The sequence below is a fragment of the Paramormyrops kingsleyae genome, chromosome 17 (assembly GCF_048594095.1).
Source record: "Paramormyrops kingsleyae isolate MSU_618 chromosome 17, PKINGS_0.4, whole genome shotgun sequence".
Taxonomy (NCBI): Eukaryota; Metazoa; Chordata; class Actinopteri; order Osteoglossiformes; family Mormyridae; genus Paramormyrops; species Paramormyrops kingsleyae.
Window position 1 is genome coordinate 14475421 of NC_132813.1, and position 25417 is coordinate 14500837.

The 25417-nt window shown below is 46.0% G+C and overlaps 2 protein-coding genes across 2 annotated transcripts; both read left to right on the plus strand.

The window, feature by feature from the left end:
- The first annotated feature begins 9 nt into the window (after window positions 1-9).
- Window positions 10-3724, plus strand: nsun5 (NOP2/Sun RNA methyltransferase 5). The gene is made up of 10 exons (XM_023807105.2): window positions 10-270; window positions 571-690; window positions 791-962; window positions 1373-1481; window positions 1603-1741; window positions 2009-2124; window positions 2227-2405; window positions 2481-2688; window positions 2825-2977; window positions 3116-3724. Exons 1-10 carry the CDS (start codon window positions 178-180, stop codon window positions 3264-3266), a joined length of 1440 nt encoding a protein of 479 aa, XP_023662873.1. The 5' UTR covers window positions 10-177; the 3' UTR covers window positions 3267-3724.
- Window positions 3725-4330: 606 nt separating this feature from the next.
- Window positions 4331-23469, plus strand: LOC111841511 (huntingtin-interacting protein 1-like). The gene is made up of 31 exons (XM_023807306.2): window positions 4331-4921; window positions 9635-9698; window positions 9882-10024; window positions 10220-10276; window positions 11071-11151; window positions 11347-11423; window positions 11742-11803; window positions 11903-12043; window positions 12341-12398; window positions 12697-12772; window positions 12938-13063; window positions 13149-13240; window positions 13373-13445; window positions 13719-13902; window positions 14213-14301; window positions 14955-15071; window positions 15344-15430; window positions 16219-16413; window positions 17793-17940; window positions 18116-18202; window positions 18288-18380; window positions 18489-18625; window positions 18825-18935; window positions 19056-19114; window positions 19248-19341; window positions 19491-19591; window positions 19681-19786; window positions 19972-20095; window positions 20206-20267; window positions 20366-20486; window positions 21576-23469. The coding sequence occupies exons 1-30, from the start codon at window positions 4904-4906 to the stop codon at window positions 20465-20467; spliced, it is 2964 nt and encodes a 987-aa protein (XP_023663074.2). The 5' UTR covers window positions 4331-4903; the 3' UTR covers window positions 20468-20486; window positions 21576-23469.
- The last annotated feature ends 1948 nt before the right edge of the window (window positions 23470-25417 follow it).

Consider the following 25417-nt stretch of genomic DNA (forward strand, 5'->3'; position numbering starts at 1 on the left):
GCAGCAATGCAGGTCTAACGTAAATTGGCCTGTCGTAATTATGCCGGGTTGGATTTTTTCAGCAAGCCGTAAAGCAGATTATTTTTGCCGGAAAACGGGTAACCAACATAAGTAACGTGGGTTAGTTGTTTTGGTTGGTTGAGTTTAAGAAGTTGCGATATTTATATATTTTTAGTAATGGCCCTGTACACGAAAGCCGCTGAGATTCTTGAGAAAGTAGAGCGTAAAGAAGGAGCGGTCAAGACTTTGGTGTATGAAAGTAAATTTCAGGTAGGTACTTCATATTAAATAATGTCTGCCGTTTTCCAACAACTTAATGATAACGATCTCATTGGATAGAAAAAGAAAATTGTTAGTTTTACAAACTCATTATTTGTGTGGTTAAAATTGGCGAGTTATTTTAATCACAATGCATCGATACCGTTTGTCTAAATGCCTTTTAAAAGAAGAGATGGACTTTTGTAAAAGAACAGCATCTAAATATGAACTATCGTTACATGAATGCGAAATCAAAAGTATAACAAAGCCCGAGATGCGGCAGTTCTCATGCGAAACTTATTTTTGTATCAGAATATCAAGCAGCTTTATGCCCTGGTATGTGAGACTCAGAAGTATTCCTCCGTACTTCAAGATATCATAATCTCTACCAAGCTGCTTAAGGAGACGAAGCTCAAAATGAATTTGGCCAAGGTAATTACTGGTTCTGTCTTATCTCACCCCATGAAATGTCTGCACTGACAATACAGCTTATACCAACAGACCAGATGTTCTCTGGTCTCATGTTTTCCAGGTTCTCCTGTACGACTTTCTGATTGGCCAGGGGCTGAAGTGTGGTGGCAGTTGGAAGGCTGTGATGATGAAGCACCGCTCCCGGCTGCAGGCGGCACTCGCCCGCATGAAGGTCAAGAAGAAAGTCAGCCGCAACCAGGACCTGCTTCCCCCAGGCATCCGCAAGGCATCCGGTGTGTACGTGCGTCAGGGACAAACAAATTGCTTGTGCTTAGGTCATTCCTGTTCTTATTCTTAGTTGGGTCACTGCTTCCTATTCTAGGTGGAACTTATACAGTTATTTAAGCAACAGAAATTGACACACATTGTTTATGCAGGTTAATTTAAATAAACCTTAGGTTGAACTAAGGCACCGGTCAACATAAATCACAGGTGGACATGTCATGACTCTGCATCTGTTCTACTAACCTGATACCTCTTTATGTTCTCTGAATGCTCTTATGTTGCACTTCCTGGTTCTAGCTGCATTTATGCCTATTTGACCCGTTGACAGCATGAATATTCACATTGTTGTATCTGCCTCGCTTCTATGTCGCTTTGGACAAAAGCATCCGCTAAATATGTAAAATGTAAATGTCCACAGAAGATCAACTTCCACGCTATGTGCGTGTGAATACGTTGAAGACCACCATGGAAGACGTCATCGATTACTTTAAAAGGGAGGGTTTCTCTTACCAAGGCCAAGCTGCTAGGTACGTTCTGGGATTGTGTGGCTGCAACAGAGCTTCAGATAGGAAAACCAGACACGTTTTTATTTTTTCATCTGGAATTCTGAAACTTGGACCCGGTGAACTGTTCTCGGCACCTTTACAGGTTGGATGATCTGCGCAGTCTGTCAGGGAAAACATTCCTCTGCGACCAGCACCTCCCAGAACTGCTCGTCTTCCCTCCAAAAATGGACTTTCATGCGCACTTTCTGTACCAAGCTGGACACATCGTTCTGCAGGATAAGGTGGGGCCCTCTTAGTCACACATTGTGTTGTGTTTTTTTTTTTTAAACACATTATTTCATTATTATGGTAAAGTGGCAGCATTGCAGTTACAGCGATGAATAGCCATATGTCAGCTGGGCAGATGAAGGTGCAGCACGTTTCCCCTGGTGGTACTATAAGGCTCCCGCATAACTGCCTGAACCCTGCTCATTCCCTGTGACATTGCAGGCCAGCTATTTACCTGCGTACCTCCTGAACCCCCCTGCTCATTCCCTGTGGCATTGCAGGCCAGCTGTTTACCTGCGTACCTCCTGAACCCCCCTCCTGGGGCTCATGTGCTTGATGCCTGTGCTGCTCCTGGGAATAAAACAAGCCAGCTTGCTGCCATCATGGGCAATAAGGGGTGAGTAAGAGGTTGTAATTCCCTCCAACCTCCCTCCCCCATTCTGTACTAGACTCCTCTCTCTGTGATTGAGTACAGCTTATCCCTCCATGGTTCTTTTAGCAAGCTGGTCGCGTTTGACCTCGACGCAAAGCGACTGTCCACCATGAGCACGCTGTTGCTCCGGGCCGGTGTCACATGTCAGCAGCTGGCCAATCAGGATTTCCTGAAAGTCGACCCCGAGAGCCCCGAGTACCGCGGAGTGGAGTACATATTGCTGGACCCCTCCTGCAGTGGATCAGGTGAGGACTTCTCTGGTTTTAGGGTCCCACATGTCAGAGATGATGGCAGTGATGCTGAGTCCTGACGCGTTACAGGGATGGTCTGTCTGCGGGACAGCTCTCCGGCGCCCCCACAGGAGGAGGAGGCGCGTCTGCAGGCTCTGGCTGCATTCCAGCTGCGCTGCCTTAACCACGCCCTGCGCTTCCCTCGACTGCAGCGCCTGGTCTACTCCACCTGCTCAGTCCACAAACAGGAAAATGAGGAGGTGGTATCGGCTGGCCTGCAGCAGAACGAGGGTTACAGGTACCACTAGGGGCAGCAGCCCTTCGGGCCCAATTTCTTAGTCACTCTGCTGACGCTGAAATGTAAACGCTGAGGAAAGGTCACACAGTCCCTGCTGCTTCTCCTGTCACTTTCCTGTTCTGTGCTGTTTCCATAGGCTGATCCCGGTTCTACCCAGCTGGCCTGAACGAGGCCTGGAGCCCCTGACCCAGTGTCTGCGCGCCAGCACCACCCACACCCTCACCCACGGTTTTTTCGTGGCCTTACTGGAGCGACGACCCCCCAGCAGTGAGGACGCCGCACCGATGCAGTGAGTGCTGGGGGGTCCGCATACAGTCTGACAGCTGATTTTATTGTTCTGATGCACTAGAGATTGACACTCAAGTCACTTGGGAGTCGTGTTTACCTCAGCTGGCTCTCTCCGCACCCCCCAACCCCCCCCCCCCAGACTCTCCACCACTGCGTCATCACCAGAGATTTCGGTCAGCAACGAGAACTGGGAGGCAGGAACGGTGTCACTGGATCAGGATGCCGCTGAGGGCAATAAGGGCAAAAAGAAGAAGAAGAAGAGGAAGGGCAATACAAAGAGCCAGTGCTGAATGGCGGATGGAGGCGGGGCTTCAGGCACATGTCGGATACCGTACGTGCGTCAGCGAACTGCCTTTAGAGTGGGCTGACCCATAACGGGGGGGTGACCGAGAATCTGTCAGTATGTCTTCATTCAAAGTCATTTCCATTATGTCAGCTGGAACAGAAGAACACAACGCCCTCCCGCAGCTCAAATCTGTTCAGTCGTTCATTTTTATCCCAGTCCAGCAAAAAATGTTTACCACACAGAAGTCAGACACTTGGCCTGCCCCACAGGCAGGGTTAGGGACAGACTTCTGGCCCATGTTTCAGGAATTGCCAATCCCACCTAGGCTTATAGCAGTTTTGCATGCGTTAATCTGGCAAGGTAACGGAATTTTTTGCTGTTGAATGTATTTGCCATAATAATCTGGCTCACTTTGTCAGTACAACAATCAGTGCCATAGCTGAATAAAAGTTTTTGATAAAATCCTGAGAGTGTACTTTTTTAAAAAGGCTACAGTAGCTGTAAAAGTTTGGGAAAAAAATGTTTTTGTGTGAGTTTTACAAACTCCACTTTACAGGTTTACATTTTTATTTATTTATTTACTGAATTCTTCAATCTCTGCTCATTTCAGCGGCATTATCACAAATCTGGCGGAAGGGGGCGTCATTGCCTTTATGTTTGCAATAAAGACACGCTCAGTGACTTGTGTTTAGCCAGAGTAGGTTTAACTACTGTTAAATCTAGAAATGTATCTAACATTTTATAGCATAGGCCAAAGTGAAGAAATTAATGTAGGCCGAATTATAATATTGCAAGTAATGTTGCAGTGCACTATATGGAGAAAACATATATGAATATTACTCCAAATGTCTTTATTCTTTCGCACTTATCAGGAAAAATGAGACGTTAAAAATGACCGTCGATCTTTCAGGCACAGTTAGATTTATTGTGTGCGACGTGGTGAAGTAGCCTACTAACGGTGTAGCGGATATCACAGCCGGACAAATGAAGATCTGCATGCTGTTATGTAACGTTACTCCCATTCCCAAAAGCTTCTCAGTTCTCTAAGCATTTGAGGACAACGTGAGAGCATCTCTACGAAAAAGCGTGCATCCTAGAAATCAGTGACGTGCCGGAATTCCCACAGCCACCACGCCCTCCCCGTGGGGTAGGGAATGGGCGCACCAGGGCGAAGATGACGCTTGGGTCCCCATCCTTCAACTTTCAGTTCCTTTCTGAAAAAAAGATAGAGCTTTCATTATTTCACACTATGCTCAAATTCACCTCTTTCGCTGCGGCTTCCGCAGTCTGAAGCTAGCAAAGCCTCAGAGAAGAAAGTAGATGAGACGGACTAGAAAGCTTCTAGCGGAAAGAGTAGGAGCCCACGGAAGAATGACAGTCAGTGGAGGTGGCATCGCTCTGCATCTCCCAGTAATGCGAGCCCTTTGAGCGCCTCCAGCCCTGCTTGTTACAAGGGGGACAGAAGGAGTTAAAGATGAATAGACTTTAATTCGTGACACATGTTGATTGAGCTATAGGACCTCAGCGCTCTCCCCGCTCTAAGCGAACCGTCATTTTTCCCACTTGTTGGCAGTAAACTGCCCAACATTTTTTGGCTTCTGATTTTTCCGTCTTCTTCAGCAGCGTTTTATTTTTGAAACGATGGACCTAACTAAAATGGTAAGGATCACAGCGGAGTTTCACCCAAATGGGCGTAGGTCCGTGTAATAGAGGGGGTTTTCGTTGTCTGGACATTTTTGTTGTATTTTTCTGTCACTTAGCTGGCGTTTGATCAACCGTAAAAATCGTCATTTTTGGTTTTGTTCACTATTTATATATAAACGAGACTGTCCAAGAAAGTGATTGCGTGCCTTTTGAATATGACGACAATCCCACATCTTGTCTGTAACCTGGAGGATGTTACTGCTGTTTCAAGTTTTAATTTAGACTGCTATATTTTAAGGCATTTGGGTTGATCGAATAAAGCTCGTCAAACAGAGGGTGGAAGCGTAGTCATATCATTTTTAAAGTTATTTCCTAAGTAAGCACATATTAATAAATTTAGTCACCGAGTTCCTTCACTTACGTGGCCATTCTAAAAAAAAAATGCGATTTAGTTGCACAGATCACAGATGCTTCATGTCTTTACAGTCAGTGTCGTTTATATACGTTAATACCAGCACAGATGCTCCATTGCAGAGTTCAACAGTTGTCGCTTAAAATTGTTTCTTTACACATTGATGTTTGAATAAACTTGACTCCGGTATAGATCAAGGGATCGGTTCATTATCCCCTCTATACAGAAATCAGTCATACGGTTCAGTCCGACTTCTGTTTTGATAATGATGTTCCCTGAGTTGTGACACAACAAGGGAGTCTGGCAGTTTCAGTTGTCACGGAACATTGTGTCGTTTGGGTAGTATTTTATCTAACGCTATAGCATACCTGTCAAGTTTTGGATTTGGAAAATAAGGGAAATTTTCCGGCACCCACCGCGAGCCATCCCACCACCCCAACCAAGCTCCAGTATCCCTTACATTTTAAGACAGGTGTACAAGAAATCTAAAATAACCACTTGCCATTTACATTTTATTTTCATTACACATTTTCCTTTAATTCCTCATGTTCATTTATGTGGCTCTCTGGTATTCACTAATGACTTATACAGATTAGTTGCAGACTTTGTATCCTTGTTTAAGTCGTCACAGAAGGTGAAAGTAACGTTGTTTTTGGCACACAGCATTACCATTTTAACCTCCGCATTTATGACCTGGTTAATGTTGTAAATGACCTGCAGACTACTGCAGGTGGCAGTTCTCGCGAGGCTACTGACAATTCAGTTTTAAATGATATTATAATACGGGAGATTTACGGGAAAATACTAATACGGGAGGACGGCGGGAAAGAGGGGTAAAATACGGCCAAAACTTGACTTGACAGCTATGCGCTATAGGGGCTAGGTTTCTCTTAATATCTCAGCCTTCACACATACTTTTGTAATCCTGCTGATTTTAGCTTAACTTAATTGTCCCCAAGGAACGGGGAAATAGTGGCCTAAGGTTTCAGATGTCATTTCGGTGGGATATTTTCAAATGTTCTTGTCAGTCGTCATTAACTTTCTGTGAAATTTTAAAGATGCTGTATATTTCCCTGTGACTGAGTTGTCCGGCCTTGCAGGGGATGTATTTTTGTTCTGTTTTTATCCTGTGTCGCTTGATGGCCAGTGCGCGTGTGATTTTCCATCGTGGATTTAAAAAATTATAATTGGTTCTGGATTGTTAATAAAAAATCTTTAAAATCGATGAGGCTGGAGCCGTAGGCTATATGGAGTGTAGCTTAGGGCGTCGGAAATAGGGAGGGCAGGAAGGACCCGTCCCCCAATAAATAAATAATACCGTGTTCTTTAATTTTGAATCCGCACACTACTCAGGCTAACTTGCCGTGCATGCAGAGGGCAAGGATAAAACTCTGAACACTAAACAGTGTTAGTTTTATTTTAAATTATGAAATCTTTAAAATTTAAAAATCCTTCTCAATTTCGCAGTCTCTTCACTATGTGCCCATTGGCATGTCCCGATATACATCGTACCGCCCCCCAATGTGAAACGCTTTCCGATGGCACTGCCGGAGCTGACATGCCACACAGTGTTATTGAGGAAAAACACAGTACACTAGTGACGGAGTGACAGTCGGCATTGTGGTGAGCCCTAGAATCGAGTTCGCTGCACTACGGTGAGAGCTGATACCTCGACATCTGTGGAGCTTTAAACAGCACGCAGCACAGCATGAAGCTGGTCTGCTCGTTCCGGGCTCCCTGCAGCCTCTGCGCTGTTGCCGTCTCATTGATACCCACCCCTCATTAACGTTTAACGCAGGGAGTCCGACAGGGCGGTGCGTGTCAGCAATTTAAAAAATGTCATGAGAAGGTCTGAGTAGACGGAAAACAAAAGTAGGACTGCAGAGTTGTCCGTTGTCGTTCACAGAGCCATGTCACAACCTGCCTGGGGTCACTCGAGGTCACTCTGCCACAACCTTCCGACCTCCGATTTTGCTCTGATGGAAGGTTCTGATAGGATTTTGCCTAGTTTTATAGCCACTTTTGCTATCAGAGCAGAAGGAAGCACACACCAGCCTGCATCTATTTCTGTTAGCGACCCTGCTGTGTGTGGTTTCTCTCTATGCGAGTTCACACTGTGGGCAGATGAATCCACAGCAAGCAGGAGAGTGCACGATTCTTTTTTTGTTCCTCTAAGCTTGCTAGTTTTCTTGAAGGGGGGGTGTAGTCGTGTACATGGTTACCATCAGAGCTGGGAGGGTTTTCACTAAACTTTCTGCTGACCAATCATTCTTTACCTAAACCGGCACACAAGGGCTACCCAGACCCGTCATGGGGGGGGGGGGACAATGGGTATCTTTTCCTGTTCTTGGACCCAGTGGGGGGGGGGGGGGTACAAGAAAATATAGAGAGATATAGTTTTGTAATTGGCCTACAGGTAACACAAATCATTCTAGAAAGAAATGATTTAGTCAAAAAAAAAGTTACAGAAAGTTGCTTTCTATACTGAGAGCCTGATAAAGAAAATGAAAGATCATGAAACTGAATGAGATCATACCTTAAAACAGTCAGGAAGTCCACACTGCAGTGTCAAGAGCAAGGTGAGGGTGATTTACATATTTACATTAAAGCAATGTAATGTTTCTTTGCAGTTTTCCTCTCTCTCTCTCTCTCTCTCTCTCTGTCTCTCTGTCATTCTCTCTTGATGGACTGCAAGAATTTGTACCAAGACAAATCAAGTTTTTTCAAGTTGATCTTTTCTCTGTATTTCATGCAATTTCCCTAAAGTGCAAAATTGCTTCAGCATCATGAAAAAAGGTAGTTTCAGTGTGTAACGAACGGAGAGACTGAGAGGAGAATGTTAGCTGTGTTATTATTATTATTATTATGTAAGTTACAGTTTCTCTTGTTTAAAGTTAAATACATTTAAAATCAGTTAGCGTTATAGCCATGTACAAACTGGTAGTTGGTTATTTTTGTAAACAATGGTGTTCCTATGCAGGTGCAACAAGTGACTCAGGAAGAGAGGGAGATGGAGGAGAGAAGCGTGGGAGGCAGATATCTATGGGGACAGTAGATGAAGGAGAAGGCAGAGCATCAGTGTCAGACTGAGGAAGATGAGACAGCAGCAGGTTGAATCAGAACAGCATTATGATGATGCAGGGTTGTGATCAGAAATCTATCCGATTGAGAGAGGGTCAGTATGTTCGTACCATAGCAAGTGGACCCATTTTCCCAGAAACCGTAAAAATAATCTGCCTAAAGATGGTGATGAAAAGCATTTCCTGATTTATTTAACATAATCCAATGGTCTGCTGTACCAGAGTGCTATAGTTGATGGTAGCCTGCATTTTTGGCAATGCCTGATTGTTTATTGACTATCAGGATGCTTCTGTATATGGGTTGTTACGACATGGATCACTGTTTTTGGATAGTTTTTGTTCCACTGTCACTCCTCAGTTAAAAACTATGCATTTGAATCTATTTGTGTTTGTCTGGTATTTCCAATTAAGATTACAGTGTATTATGACAATATTGTAATTGAAAAGATAATTCAATTCTTTTGATACAATGTGTCTGAGTAGTTTTATGTTTACATTTTTTGCATCAGCAGTGCTTGATGTGACATGACTGGGTGAATTGGTTTTGTGTGCATTTGTGTTTCACTGCCACCCACCTGGGGTGGGATGGAGGGGGGCCCAAAATTATAAAGCTGCCCCGCCCCCAGCCACCCGAAGCAATGGCTCTGGGGCTACCACAGGCCACCAGCTTTGAATTTATTTAGTACATTACATTTCTCCTCAATCAAGGATGTCTGGGTGCTTCTCAATATTTACACTTGACCATACTTGTGTTCTCGCATACCCGTTTTTCCGCCATCTTCCATTGCCAATACACAAGAACCGAAGTACAAAGGATGGTGAAAATCCCAGGATGTTGTCCTTGCCCTGGCCCAAATATCAGCATTATATAAATGCATTGGTCACATCCTTGCCAAAATAGACCAATTCCATGATTCATTGCGCCTCAAGTTTGTTCTTGGAAGACCAGTCTTGCTAAGACCACAAGTATAATCTTTGCGTTCTTGGTACTGAGAAACGCCCCCTGTTTTAGGTCAGTGTACTGTAATTTCCACCATAGATGTAAAAGTTGTATAAACTGAAACATTGTTTTTGGGTGAATAATCATCTAACCCCCCTTGGTGAATGTCAGCCAGGAAGAGCAGATGTGAGCATCTGTTTCTCCTGATCCCAGTCAAGCAGAAATGGCATCTGGAAAGTTCTGTTTGGGTGACGTACCTTTGCCTTGCCTTGACTCTGTTTTCCCCTGTCACGTAGACCGTGAGCATCAACAAGGCTATCAACGCACAGGAGTTAGCCGTCAAAGAGAAGCACGCCAGGAATATCTTTTCTGTTATGCCCCCTGCTGGTCTGGGGGAACAATGCATTGCTGTTTTTGTGGAAGTCTCTGATGTGTGTGTATTGAAATAAATCTGATTGCTTGGCAAACAAGTGAATTGGCGAGTTGCTTAGACTGGAACAGGAGTTTTTACATCTTGTTTGACATTCCTTGACGTGCATGCACCGTGCATTCTGGGAACACACCACGAGAAGGGCGCCCGCACGTTCTGGATGGTGGTGAATCGCCTGCCCCTCTCCAGCAACGCCGTGCTCTGCTGGAAGTTCTGCCACGTCTTCCATAAGCTGCTCAGGGACGGGCACCCCAACGTGAGTCCCCTGGCACCGTGTGCAGCACATCCATGCAGCCACTCGGGATGTGGACATGCAGAGATGCCAGTGTGGGAGCACTGAATCTGTTCATGGATGCATATATCATTCAGTTATGCACGTTACCCAGTCAGGTCACCCTTGGGGGTTTGTTTACCGGGGCTCTGCCTGACATGTGCTGCTATCTGTGTCCAGGTTATAAAGGACTCAATGCGGAGCAAAGCAAACCTCTGTGACATGAGCAAGATATGGGTAAGAACCTCCATCCCAAGGATAAAATACCCATAATGCACCAAGATTTATCAATGATTCTAAAAAAGTCTCAAGATCTTATGAGTTAAAATTTTCTCTTAGTATCTTAAATGTCACCTTGTATTGTTTTAAAGCTCTTGTGGTGCAGAGTGGACGTCTCGGATCTGTGCTACATTGTAAGGGGGCTGCCACAAGCTCAGTGGAGTGTAGAAATAGTCACAATAGTCGCAGAGCAGGTCTGAATGGGGTCTAAATCCAGGCCGGGGTGTCATTCTCGGTCCTAGTGAGCCCGGCGCACTGCTTTCCCAGCTTGAGAGATGAGAAAACCTCAGGGACGAAGGAGAGCCAGATCTTTTTTTGTTTTTTTTTGTTTTTTTTTTTCATTTTTGATGCAGTTCTGTTGGATAGAGAACGGAAGCACAGTTTCTTTGGATGCCAATGCTGCTTCTTTAAATGTCACATCTCTCCTACGGTGCTGTTTTTAGTAATGGCTGATTTTGCAGTCAGTGATTTGAGAATGTCCCCCGATGCCGCCGCTTTTGCTCACTGCAAGAGGAAGTGTGCCAGTCCGAAGCACTGGTTCCCTACTGGACCCTTTTACTTTCAGTTCCTCTAATCAGTTTCACTATGAGTCACCTGGGCCATTGTGTCATGCAGTGCTGTGTCTCTGATCTTACGTCCTCTGACCTCGGCTCAGCTCCTCTGCACTCTCTGCTGCGATTTCTTTCTGCCACTGGGGTGCACCTGGAATCCGGTGGCTTTTGCCATCTGCTCCTCTGCTGTGTCACCTGCAGGGTCACCTGGCGGAGCGATATGGAAAGCTGTGTAGCGTCTACCTCAAATTACTCGTCACCAAATTGGAGTTCCACATCAAAGTGAGTGTCCCTCTTTAAGACCAACTCCAAAGCATACTAAGCAACATTTTTCCATGTAACGTTTATAGAAGAGTAATATTATGTGGAAAGCATTTTGATTAGTCATTTTGTGGATTAGCTGTGTATGTACTCCAGACACTCTTCAAAAATAAACCGTAAAATACTATAGTAACATAACTTGTGTCTGTATCTCAGAATCCACACTTCCCAGGGAATCTGCAGATGAGTGACAGGCAGCTGGATTATGTGGGAGAGAATGACGTCAACAACCTGTAAGCAATGTTCTGCTTGGAGAACCAGAGAACACGCTACAATGGAGCAATAACAGACAATAATCAGGCTTATTATACCGTTAACGTTACGGCACAAGCCCACATGTGAAGATAATTAGCCTCGTTAGCTGCTTGTTAGTTCTCTGGGGCTTCCTGGAAATGTTGAGAAGGCAGAGCGTTTGGCGTTAGACATCCGTTCTGAGGCCGAGCAGAAAATCTGTGCACTGTTGTGCTTGCGGTCTCTACATGACGAACTGTTTGGTTTCACGTTGTCTCATTTTTGCTCCATTATCTGACCCCCCACCTGCTTGAGTGAAGCTTCCAGATCACAGTCGAGATGTTTGATTACCTGGAGTGTGAGCTGAACCTCTTCCTGGGAGGTAAGACGCCATCAGATGGCGGGTCGAGGTCCATGATGGAGGGCGGCGCTTTGAAGGATGAGGTGGCTGTACTGATAAGCCCCCCCCCCCCCCCCCCAGTATTCAGCTCCCTGGACATGTCCCGCTCCGTGTCGGAGACGGCGGCTGGCCAATGCCGCTTGGCTCCACTCATCCAGGTCATCCTGGACTCCAGCTACTTGTACGACTACATTGTCAAGCTGCTCTTCAAGCTGCACTGCTGTAGGTCCCGCCTCCGCTTGGCGCCCTGGCCACTCCCTGCACTCACTTCCCCTAATTACATATGTCTGTCATTATGCCTCTGGGGGTGGGGCTTATCTCTGCTCTGTTTTGAGGTCACTGAAATTGTACCTCTGTAGACCAATATTGGGCACTTGAATGTAAGTATTCCTTTTCCCACGCACCGATTAACCCAGAATTCCAGATGATGTCATTTCCTGTTCCACCCACACAGTCCCTCAGCTCATCTCATCATGGTGACCCTATCTCTCTCTGTCCCCATCTCTCGCTCGCCCACAGGCTTGCCTGCTGACACCCTCCAGGGTCACAGGGATCGCTTCCAGGAACAGTTCATCAAGTGCGTTCACACGGGATCCTGGGTTGAGGGGGCAGTGCCCTGGGCTGTTGCTTAATCACAGTGAGGCCTTCCTCCAGGCCCCTGATTCTCCTTGCTTTTATGAATCATCAATACTGGTTGGATGTTACAAATTGCATTAAAATCACAACAGAAATTGAACACTTGTCGTATGCTTTGTATTAATAATGCAGTTTTCTCCACTGATGTCCTTCCAGATAGTGTCCGTCAGCCGTGATGAGCCGATCTTAATTAGTTGTGGTCATGCCCATGTGTTGGTGTCTTCTCCTCTCCGGTCCAGGTTGAAGGGTTTCTTCTATCGCTCAAGCAACCTGCAGTACTTCAAACGGCTGATCCAGATCCCCCAGCTGCCTGAGGTGAGCCTGTCAGGCCCAGAACGGCTGCAGAACGTTGGTCTGTTGTTGCTGTTCCGTTCATTTTTGCTTAGTAGTCTCTTGGTTGCCCTTATTACCTGCGATGTTGGGAGAGCTGGAGGGTGGCAAATATTTCATGTTTGTTCCTTGTTCTTCCCTCCTTCCTAGAAACTGCCGAACTTCCTGCGGTCTTCAGCCCTCTCGGACCACATCAGCCCTGTCGTGCTGATTCCCATTGAGCCCCAGTCTCCGGGGAATGAGCACCTGGTGGACACAGAGGGCCCTGTCACGCTGGTACTGCTGCAGTGAGAGGGACCCCGGGGGCTCCTTTGTCCCTGAGGGGGCTGTCTTTGCCTTACTGTCCCTCCTTCCTCCTCAGAGCATCGGGGAAAGAAAATATGATGACGTCATGGGTGCCTCTGCCACCATGGAGCCCAAGGCCTGGCAGGATGGAACACAGAAGGAGGATAAGTGAGCTCCCAGAACAGGAAACCCTGGGGATTGGATTCTTTTTGTCCAGGAGTCCTGATCTTCTCAGTGGCCAGACCTGGTTGGGTGAGCCCTCTGCTACTGACATCTTATATACTTTTCACTTCCTCATAGGGACCTCCAGATCAGGCAGCTCATGAGGGACCTGCAGACTCAAAAGGAGAATCTGACGTCCTTCCGGATGGAGGTGAGCATGGTTGTGGAGCACAGACTCCAGACACCCAGTTCTTAATCAAAAAAAGAGATCAAACATAAATGCATCCAAGCTTGTTTCTCTTAACTGCTGCCTGTTCTCTCGTCTGTGCTGTTTGGGGTCATACTTGGTCCAGATCCTCTGTATGTTTATCGCTTGCCTGCTGATTTCCTGCCAAGTTACATGGGCTTGGCCCTCTGCAGAAGGGCCCTTAAGGTCCTTTTGTGCTTCTGCTAACCATGTGTGTGGACTGCCTTCCCCTCACAGAGCTCCTGCCTGTGTCAGGACCTGCAAGGCCGCGTCAGGGAGTTGGAGGTGGAGCTGGAGGAGCAGCGATACCTGAGGCAGCAGGCACTGGGAGAGGAGGAGTTTCTGAGGGTCCAGCTGGAGGACCTGCGGCGACTGCGGAATGTCACACAAAAGGAGCAGCGGAGCCTCACTGAGATCGAGAGTGAGCCTTAGGGTCCTCCTTTGGTTGGGATTGGGGAAGAGGGTGGTATTTAGCCATCAGTCACAGCGTAAACAAGCATTTTTCCTATGGAGTCTCCTAGGTCCCTCCGAACCCTCTTTTCTCATTCTCTGAGTCTTCCCTCTCCTGCTTTGCTGACTCCTTCTTAAAGCTGACAGCCCAATCGATTGTTCACGTCATGCTTCACGCTGTGTGACACCTCATAATGGTTTGTGATGTGTAAATGTATCTGGAGTGCCCTTGGAAACCTCCCCCAAGGTACCGATGCACATCTGCTGTGCATCTGTCGCAGGAAAGGCGCAGGTCAATGAGCAGCGCTACAGCAAGCTGAGGGAGAAGTACTCTGAAGTGATGCAGAGCCACGCAGACCTGCTGAGGAAGGTAAGCAGGGGCCAACCCCAGCGATGTGCTACATGGACATGTGGACCCATTGGCTCAAATATGCCCTGCTGAAAAAAAGCAACTAAAAAGCAGCTAATGCTGATAGCTGGTCTAGGATGGTCTGAGATGGTCTAGGATGGTCTGAGATGGTCTAGGATGGTCTGAGACGGTCTAAGATGGTCTAGGATGGTCTAAGATGGTCTAGGATGGTCTGAGACGGTCTAAGATGGTCTAAGACAGTCTAGGATGGTCTAAGATGGTCTTGTCTGAGCTCTTGATGCTCTTTGATGGTTTAACTGGGTGGTTCACCACTTGGTTATGCTGGAGTGACCAGCCTATCAAGCTGGTCATGCTAGTATGGCCAACTAAATCATCAAACCGTCATACAAAAACGTACCTTAAGCTGATCAACTATCATAAACTGGTCAGACAGCTTAACGAGCTTAAGGTAATCAAGCTGGTTTTTGCAGCAAGGGGGTCTCCTTCCTCTGACCCTGCAATGCTTTGGTTCCTTACTCACTGTATCACCACCTATTGGGCATGAGGGCTTGTTGCTTGAAACAAAATCTTGGTCTGGAGTTGTACTTTCTGGACCAGATCCTTCCATCTCTGGCATGAGGGAGAGATGGAATTTGACTGTTTCTTTTTCCCAGCATGCTGAGGTGACTCAGCAGGTGAGCCTGGCAGAGGCGGCCAGGGATGAGGTAGAGCTGCTTCGGGGGGGGATGCAGGACACGGCCAGGGCATCTCGCGGGGACGCTGTGCAGTGGGTGAGATGCTATGCCCTCCCTCTGCATCACCGTACCCTCTACATATAAACTTTGATCTCTTCTGTTGATATGCTTTGATCTCATGACTCTCTGCGGTGCATTTGAGTTCATGGCTGAAGAAACCTCCCTCATGCATCGGTGTGTGTCTCCCTGCATCTTGGTACTCTGCATGTCTCCCTTATTCTCTTCATGTGCCGGTGTGTGTCTGTCCTGTTCTTCTCCCTCGCTGCTACCTGACCTCCATGCTTGATGTCTTCTTGGTTTCTCTGCAGGAGGAGCAGCAGGTCCTGCACAGACAGTTACTGGCTGTGAAGAAGGAGCTGGACTCGTTGAAGGAGAGCATGGCCTCCTCAGAGCAGGTAGACATGCCGCCTGGGCCACAGTCCTCGTTCTGCTCAATAATGATCCTCCAAGGAGGCCTTGTGAGACCCCCAGCCAATCCAATGACAGCTTAGAATCCTTGATGTGTGTAGTAGATGGGTGTTCATTTATCACAACAGCAGATTCAGGTCACAAAAAGTGAGTATAGATGCTAGGAAGTGCTGGAGTGAGTATAACCTGGCAACTCACTCACTGAAAGTGAGGATTCATCGAAGTCATGAATGATGATGAAGAAGAAGAAGATGATTATCATTATGATGGCAATTACGATGATGATGATGGTGATTAAGATGATGATATTATGAAGATAATGCCGACGAAGATGGTAATGATGAAGATGATGGTGATGAAGGTGATAAAGATAATAATGTGATGCTGGAGATGGAGATGACGATGTTGATGAAGATGATGTGATGAAGATAATGCCAACGAGGATGATGGTGATGATGTAATGAAGATGATGGTGATGAAGATGACGAAGAAGATGAGATGGAGGATAATGAGGATGATGATAATGGTGACGATGGTGGTGATGAAAATGAAGATGTGATGATGCAATGAAGATGATGTGATGAATATGAAGGTGACGAAGAAGATGAGATGAAAGATAATGAGGATGATGATGATAATAGTGATGATGGTGGTGATGAAAATGATTATGATGATGATGAAGATGATGGGTATTATTTAGTTTAATTGACCCCCATTTCTCTTTTTCCCCATACCGCCTCTCTCATTGTGCTGGGTGGGTTTCTCTGTCCCCCAGCCAAATTATGCCCTAAGTTCTAACCTCAATGCCCTGGAGGCAGAGAGGGCAGAGCTGGCTCAGGTGATCGGCTGCAGGGAGCAGGAGGTGGTCAGGCTGAAGCTAGAGCTAGAGCAGGCTCAGAGTAGACTGGCTGGAGAGACTAAGGCTGGGAAAGTGACTGCTGAGAGCCTGCAGAACCAGCTTAACCAGAAGGTAGGCGGCCAGAGACTTCCAAAATCATATATGTGTGTGTGGTCATCCTTTTTCTCATTCCGTCAGAACACTGCAATACATGTTAGCTGGAATACAAGAAATAGACACTGGATTCGAGGAGAAAATGACTTAATACTAGTGAAATGATCTGCCCATGCAGTAAGTTATTTTTACTTCACAAGAATTCTTAAAATACGTTGGCTCAAGTCCAGAAAAAAGCAGGCTCTGAGAAGCATTTAAAGGTTTGAATTAAGTACAAAAACGCTCCTTTTAAGATCAAATCACTTGATATTAGGCTTGACACAGCACAGTAATAAATGAAAATAAGCAAAGACCTCCATCCATCCATGGCACGCTCACACACCTACAGACAACTTGGAACCTCCAGTTAGCCTCAGTATGCTTCTGGACTGTTGGGGGGAAAACACCTGGAAACGACACGGGGAGAACATGCAGACTCCACACACACGGAACCGTGACGCAGACTTGGTGACGCCGGCTGGTTCCATAGGTGAGGGGTGACAGTGCTGCCCCACTGCACCACCCTGCTCTCCCAAAACAAAAGCAATTGTAACTTTACAACACTTGAAAAAGAATAGGACATGGAATAACAAAAGAAATCCATAATTTAAGTCGCTATCACTTAAAACTAGTGTGGCTTGATTACGCTATTACTTGAAACACTTAAAGCCATATTTAATTTAAAGGTAGTTCTTAATCTCGGAGGATACAATTTAAAACAAGGAACTGCAATCATAACAATGACTGCAATTGAATTTTTCCAACATCTACTTACAACTGCGAGTAGTCAGCAGTGTACCCTCATACACCCAATGGGATTTTTTTCAACATACACTTTATATACAAAATAAAGGGGGAGTGCAAGAGAGTGAAAAAGAGAATGATGCTGTGAGAGGGCTGTCTAGCGACAGGGTGAGGGAGAAAGTCAGCTAGACACAGAAACAGACAAGAAGACAAGAATGGCCGTTCATTTTCTTGCAGTTAAAGCATGTTTCCCCATTTTTTATTGAATAAAAAATACTTTCTTAAAATATGTTTTGTGTCGCTCTTAAATCAAGCATCTTCAGCTTGGCACTGAACCTTGAAACAAGTTTTCAAGGGAAAAAGAATGGTATCATTTTTCAATTTGTCTAATGTAGCTTGTTTTACCAGTAAATTAGTCAATGCTAAGATTTTCTGACTAATACAAGTCTATACAAGACAGATTTATGATCAATTTAAGAATGCACCACAAATCCAAAGACAGAAACTAGTCAATATTTTTTAAAAACAAGATGATGTTGTATTTCCAGGTTTAAGATTTTAAATCTTGGCGCGTACAGATGGATTTGCAGTGAACCGTGTCCCTGTCAATCTAGGCGAGCAGGGGACAAGCTCTGGAGAGTCAGCTGGCAGCTGCCCGCAAAGCAGCCCTGCAGGGGGTGCTGGGTGAGGCCCAAATAATCATCCAGGACTCCCTGGTCCAGCTGGAGAGCCCAGCACACCACAGCTGCACCTGCTTCACAGGTTTGTTCCCGTTCTCGGGTTCCCTCTCCTTCTGGCTGGGTTCTGCTAATCTCCCATATTCTCATCTGTTCCACCAAGGGACTGTATCACTGGGCAGTGTTGCCCTAGCCCAGTACCAGGAACTTCTATCTGTGTGTGTCGGTGTCTTTTAGCTCTGATGCTCTTCTACTTGCAGACAACCTCTTGTCCAGGTGTCAGGCAGCTCTCGACTGTTTGGACAGGTTGCAGATCAATAAGGATCACTACACAGAACACCAGGCAGGTATGTCAGTGTCTAGGGGACCTCCACTGAAGTCCTGGTCCCATGTGTACTGATGGGGCTTTGACTGTGGTATCTTTTCATGTAGATGTTCTGCAAATGGTGCAATCCGTAGTGCAGCTGGGTCACCTGGTTGGAGACATGATTGTGCAAGCTGGTGCCCCTGTGGACCAGGGCAGCTGTGAGTAATACTGTCATCTCGTGCAGGAAATACTCAGCGTGAGATTTGTGTGTGTGCGTGTGGGCCACAGCCAGCTGGTGCCAGTGCTGCCCCTGTGTGTTTTCCCAGCACTGTCTCAGGCTGTGAAGATATTTGGCTCCCAGGTTCTGATAGTGTTAAAGCAGCTCCAGGACCGTGACACCATGGGAAATGCAGATGTCACTGGACTAAAGGTCTCGCTGGAAACGATCCGGATCACGGCCAAGGTGACTGACCACATCCACTAGGACTTGAATCTAAAGTATTAATAATCATCTACCATTATCATTGCTGAAATTGACCTATTTATCACACTGAGTACGTTTTCCTGGCTTAGCCATGTTATCTGCTCAATCGGACCACCAGAGATATGTTTGGACTCAGGTCCATTGTCTGCTCTTCTCAACACCCCCCCCCCCCCCACAGAACCCGCACCCCCGTGGACTGGAGCTGAACCAGAGGGAGCTGGCCAATCTGGTGGAGCAGGAAATGGCAGCAACCTCCATCACGGTGGAGATTGCGACTACCAGGATTGAGGTGCACATGTGTCTTAAAAACCACTGAGCTATGACATTCGGCATATTAAGTGATTGTGATTGATGGATAATCCCCTGACAATTAGTTCCCATCCTCAACTGTTTCTACATATTTACTTAGGAAATGCTCAACAAGACACAGACTGTGGGCAAAGGTATAAAGATGGAAGTCATCAAAAGGTCAGATCCCTTGTAAAGTCTTACCACTTTGCCACGCCTTCATGTCCTTTGAACCTGACCTCCCAGCCCCCCCAGATGTAATTTTTCTGGGGCTGTACGTTGCCCTCTCTCACCATCCCTGATCCCGTTGCAGGATCTTGGTGTCCTGCACTGAGCTGATGCTGGCCGTCAAAGCTCTGGTCCTATCTTCAAAGGATCTGCACCAGGACATTGTGAAGAGTGGCAGGGTGAGTAAGGAGACATTGAAGTCTTTTTGTTTAATGTTCAGATTGCAAAAGTTTAGACAGACTGAAACCTGGAAGGTTCAACCTTGCCTTCCATGTATGTCATTTTTGTAATGTGCATACGTTAAATGTTGTATATTAAATACCTGTAGGGGGCAGTATCTGTGAAGGAGTTCTATGCTAGAAACTCTCGCTGGACTGAAGGCCTCATCTCAGCCTCCAAGGCGGTGGGCCTGAATGCTGCCATGATGGTGTAAGTTGTCTTCTACCTACCAGCTTTGAGAGGTTCTTCCTTTCTGATCTTGTCATCTGGTTAGTGTCACAGGGTTTCCATGTGAACAGGGATGTCGCTGGCAAGCTGATCCAGGGCCACAGCAAGATTGAGGAGCTAATGGTGTCGTCGCACAAGGTCGCAGCCAGCACTGCACAGCTGCTGGCCGCATCCAAGGTACCTCAGACCCTCGTCTCTGACTCTCTTGTTGACATTGGCCATCTGCTGGGTAAAAGAGCTTCATGTCCCCTCAGCTAGCAAATCTGTGTTCTCTCTTCACTATGAGGTGTCTCTGTCTGTCCTGGGTCGCCCCGGTCTCACTCCTTCCCCTGGTGAGCTCATTCTGTCACCCTTCCTGACAGGTGAAGGCGGATAAGGACAGCCCCAACCTGGCACGACTGCAGAACGCTTCCTGCAGGGTCACCCAGGCTGCCGCCAGGGTCCTGGCCTCCGGCAAGTCCGGGAAGTCCCACATGGAGGAGATGGGTAAGGCTGCGATGAGAAATGTACCGGAGACTCTTATTTCTCTTAGAGCTGTTAACTACTTTGGCTGTGTGATTCTGGTTTCTCACCATTTCTGGGTCCTTTTAACCCAGATTCCATGGACTTCACCAGCTTGACCCTCATGCAGATCAAGCGAAAGGAGATGGATCTGCAGGTTAGAGTCATTCCCCAAAAGGAGTGGGGCATGGCCAGGACTTGGACCGGGGGATAGTTGTGGTGCATTTTTTTTGATGAATGTGCGTGTGTGTGTAGGTACTGGTCCTGGAGCTGGAGGGGCAGCTGCAGAAGGAGAGGGAGCGGCTTGGCGAGCTGAGGAAGAGGCACTATGAGCTGGCTGGCGTGGCCGAGGGCTAGGGGGAGCAGGATAAGCAGGGTGACTCCAGCCTGTGTCTCTCTAACCATGTGCCTTTATAACCCTGTGCGCCTCTAATCCCCTGCCCCTCTAACCCTGTCCCTTTTTAACCCTGTGCCGCTGTATCTCTGTGCTCCTGTATCCCTGTGCCCCTCTATCCCTGTGCTCCACTAACCCTGTGCCCCTCTAAACTTATGTCCCTGTATCCCTGTGCCCCCTTAACTCTGTGCCCCTGTATCCCTGTGCCCTTCTAACTCTGTGCCTCTGTATCCCTGTGCCCTTATAATCTTGTCTCTCTATCCCTGTGCCCCTGTATCCCTGTGCCCTTCTAACTCTGTGACCCTATAATCTTGTGCCTCTCTATCCCTGTGTCCCTCTTACCCTGTCCCCCTCTAACTCTGTGCTCCTGTATCCCTCTATCCCAAATTCTGTGGCCCTCTAACCCTGTGCCCCTCGATCCCTGTGCCTCTGTATCCCTGTGTCCCTCTAACCCTGTCCCTTTTTAACCCTGTGCCTTTTTAACCCTCTGCCCCTCTAACTCTATGCCCCTCTATCCCTGTGCCCCAATAATCTTATGCCCCTCTAACCCTGTGCCTCTGTATCTCTGTAGTCCTCTAACTCTGTACCCCTGTGCTCCTCTATCCCTGTGCCCCTCTAAGCCTATGTCCCTGTATCCCTGTGCCCCCCTAACCCTGTGCCCCTGTATCCCTGTGCCCTTATATTTTTGTGTCTCTCTATCCCTGTGCTCCTGTATCCCTGTGCCCCTGTATCCCTATGCCCCTCTGTCCCTGTGCCCCTATAATCTTGTGCCCATCTAACCCTATGCCCCTCTATCCCTGTGATCCTCTAACCCTATGCCCCTCTATCCCTGTGCCCCTCCCACCCCCTCACAAACGTGTGTGTTACTCCTTGAGTGTGTTAGACAGAAGTTCCTTGTTTTCATTGTAGGAAATTTGGTTTAATCCAAAACTGACTTTCAGAGATTCCAGTCAGTCCAGCTGCGGGGTCCTGGTCATAAAGAACCCCTGGGATGTGTTGTTCTAAGTATGTATCATTTGTTGAAGCAGTCAGGACAGGGCCCAAATTTTGACTCCACCTCTCCCTTCCCAGGAATGGATTAAGGCCTGTGCTGCCCCAGTGCTGCTCTCTGTGTCAGGATATCACGTCTGCTTTGTACCTTCCAGAGACTCTTCCATTTAATAAACCTGTGCTCTCACCCCAGCCAAATGAAAGGAAGCTCTTTAAGAGGCCTGCAGTCTCACATTTGTTATGGGAACCTTTTTTTTTCCAATCAAATGCATCTTGAGGTGAAGTGAGACTAAAGTGATGTCATGAGAGGACTGCTATCTCCGCCTGCTGGCCAATTTGGAAAATTACAAGTGACCACCTTGCCCTGTTTTTCTGTGGAGTCAAACTGGTGATCATACCAACCCCAGGAGTCTTGAAGAACCTTTGACTTCCCAAGATGCACCTCTGAATGCAACACAAATGAAAAAAAGTTTTATGTGTATTATGTGAAGAGTCCTGAAGCAGTGTCAGCCCCTGGTGGGGCTATAAGTTAGCTTGTGGTGTCCTCCCCTCCCTTCCCCTCTCCACCCTTACCTTCCCCTCCCCTCTCCCAACATAAAGAACACAAAGGAGATTCTTCCTCCATGTTTGAAAATGGACTGTCAGCAGATATTTAATGGTAGGTGGGGCAGGCCCCCAAATGTATCTGTATGTAGACTCCTGTATTCTTGGGGCAGGTTCTCATTCTGATGGAGCCCGGGTTGATGGTCTATGGTCATTATGTTGATCCAGTGTCTGCTGCCCTGATGATTAGAGTCCAGCCTCTCGGATGAAATGTAAGCAAAGTGCTGCAGTGTAGAGAAGTAACCTCAAACACAAACCTGCATTTAAAACCAGATTAAAAAAACAGGTTTGTGTGTATGAGGGTCTGTGTGTTTATGTGTGTGTGCCTATGTGTGTTTATGTGTGTGTGTCTATGTGTGTTTATGTGTGTCTGTCTATGAGTGTTTATGTGTGTGTGTCTATGTGTGTTTATGTGTGTGTGTCTATGTGTGTTTATGTGTGTCTGTCTATGTGTGTTTACGTGTGTCTGTCTATGTGTGTTTATGTGTGTGTGTCTATGTGTCTTTATGTGTGTGTGTCTATGAGTGTTTATGTGTGTGTGTCTATGTGTGTTTATGTGTGTGTGTCTATGTGTGTTTGTGTGTGTGTGTCTATGAGTGTTTATGTGTGTGTGTCTATGAGTGTTTATGTGTGTGTGTCTATGTGTGTTTATGTGTGTGTGTCTATGAGTGTTTATGTGTGTGTGTCTATGTGTGTTTATGTGTGTGTGTCTATGAGTGTTTATGTGTGTGTGTCTATGTGTGTTTATGTGTGTGTGTCTATGTGTGTTTATGTGTGTGTGTCTATGAGTGTTTATGTGTGTGTGTATACCTGTAGCACTGTCACCTGTCATGGAGTTGGGGGTCTGGATCCTGCCACACGTCACATGGGTTCTCTCCTGCACTCCTGAAGCACACTGCCAGTCCCTCAATACACATGTATGCCTCTCTCTGAGCCTAATGCTGCTACATTTACACAATTACTGAATATACTAAAACTTACACAGTGACTAGACTTACTATATATACTTCAGATGCTACATTTACACAGCGATTATGCGACATGCTGTACAACATAAAATGCAAAAGGTACACAGCAGTGCGCTGTGACGGAGTGACATCCCGTCCAGGGTGTCCCCTGGCCCCATGCCCTGTGCTGCCTGGGATGGGTTCCTGCCCAGAGGAACTGGGGGGGGATTTGGGTGGACGTGTTCATTTCAGGGCTTGGTCATTTTCCATTTCCTTTGTCTGCCATCCCAGGTCTCCAGCTGATTTTTCACTCACTTGCTTTGGATAACACATCCAGGCCAGGGGGAAACTATCTTTTATATAAAATAAAATTTTATGTATATGCAATGTTTTAATAAAATGCTCCAGCTTTGCTAACAACATAACAGTGTCATATTTTATGTGGAGGGCTGGGGGACAGATAAATTCAGATGTTTTTTCCTGTCCTTATTAGGGAGGGTAAGCGGCGTTCCAGCTGGTCATGCCTTCATTTCATTTTGTTCTGTTTGTTGAGCTTTGAAATAGGACTCCTCTGAGAGTATGTATTCACAGGATTAACATACAGTATTGAGTAACGGATTCACTATGCGGGACAGTCTTACGTAAAGAGGATTAATCACTAACAGATAAAACGGACTATGGATCCCAGTGTAGCACTACCACTGATCCATCCCAGATTTTTTCTTAATGTATACTCAGGGATACATTATTTTTTTGCACAGGTAGTTCTCGACTTTTGCCGCAAAATATTCTCGTAAAGACTAAAAAAAATCGTAAATCTTTAGTTTGGAAAGCGAGAACTACTTGTATTGCATTGAATTGTCATGCATATATCTTTAAATTTGTGCTTTTGAGAACTGTGGAAGATTTGTGGGAGCACGGAATGTACTTTCTAACATTTTCAGTGTCCTTTTTGAATTTTAATTACGTCGCAGGTTTGACGCTAAACTGCTTTTTCACCGCACTGACCCACTGGATTGACTCCCTATCTGATTGGCCGTCACCACCTGTAGTTTCAAAATACTACCACCAGATGTCTCGCTTGTGCTGCCCGGTAATACGCAACGCAATACGGAAGACCCCAACATGAAAAACTGTTAGGCTTAAGTTGTTCGTTGTTTCTTTCGGATCTATACTATATAAATTTGCTATATTTGAAAGAACTTTTAAAAAATTCCCACACAGATGCACAGAGGTGCAATGGTCTTAGATATTCCTCATTTTATTTCGGTAAACCATATTCATTTTCAAATGTGTAATGCTGAGATAAAATTGTAATTTACAGAAAGTCATTTTTATGTTATTGGAATAGGAAATTATTAGATATTATTACAGTTCGGAGTCTGCATTTAGGTTTTCCAAATGAGAAGGTGCCTCTTACCGCGCTGCTCACAGACATCCACCCTGCCCCCACCAGACTGCGTCCCTCAGGTACTGTATTAATAAGTATGGAAGCCCGTTTCCTCCACCGGGGAAAAAAATAATAAAAAATTTAAGTCGAAATTTCGAGATAATATCTCAAAAGAACGAGATAACTAAATCGAAATTTCCACTTATTATCTCGAAATAACGAGATAACTATCCCGAAATTTCGACTTAGTATCTCGAAATAACGAGATAAATATCTCGAAATTTCGACTTAGTATCTCGAAACAAGTTTCTAGCTTTAATAACTTTTCACGGAAGTAAGGTGGTGCGTTTTTAATGACAGAATCGTGTTTTCCAGTACACAGACAACGATGCACACCGATTATTTTTGCGCTTCAAACCATTTCGTGATTTGTGCAAAATCGTGCTAATAGCTAATATTATAGGTGCTGTCAGCTGTAATGACATGGTGGTTTAGCATTTTGGGCTCGTGGCGACTGATGCACACCCCTGTGTTTCCCAGATTGCTTCACGTACGAATTTTAATTAATTTTTGAAACTTGTTTCGAGATAACTAAATCGAAATTTCGACTTATTATCTCGAAATAACGAGATAGCTATCTCGAAATTTCGACTTAGTATCTCGAAATAACGAGATAAATATCTCGAAATTTCGACTTAGTATCTCGAAACAAGTTTCTAGCTTTAATAACTTTTCACGGAAGGTGGTGCGTTTTTAATGACAGAATCGTGTTGCCAGTACACAGACAACGATGCACACCGATTATTTTTGCGCTTCAAACCATTTCGTGATTTGTGCAAAATCGTGCTAATAGCTAATATTATAGGTGCTGTCAGCTGTAATGACATGGTGGTTTAGCATTTTGGGCTCATGGCGACTGATGCACACCCCTGTGTTTCCCAGATTGCTTCGCGTACGAATTTTAATAAATTTTTGAATGTTCG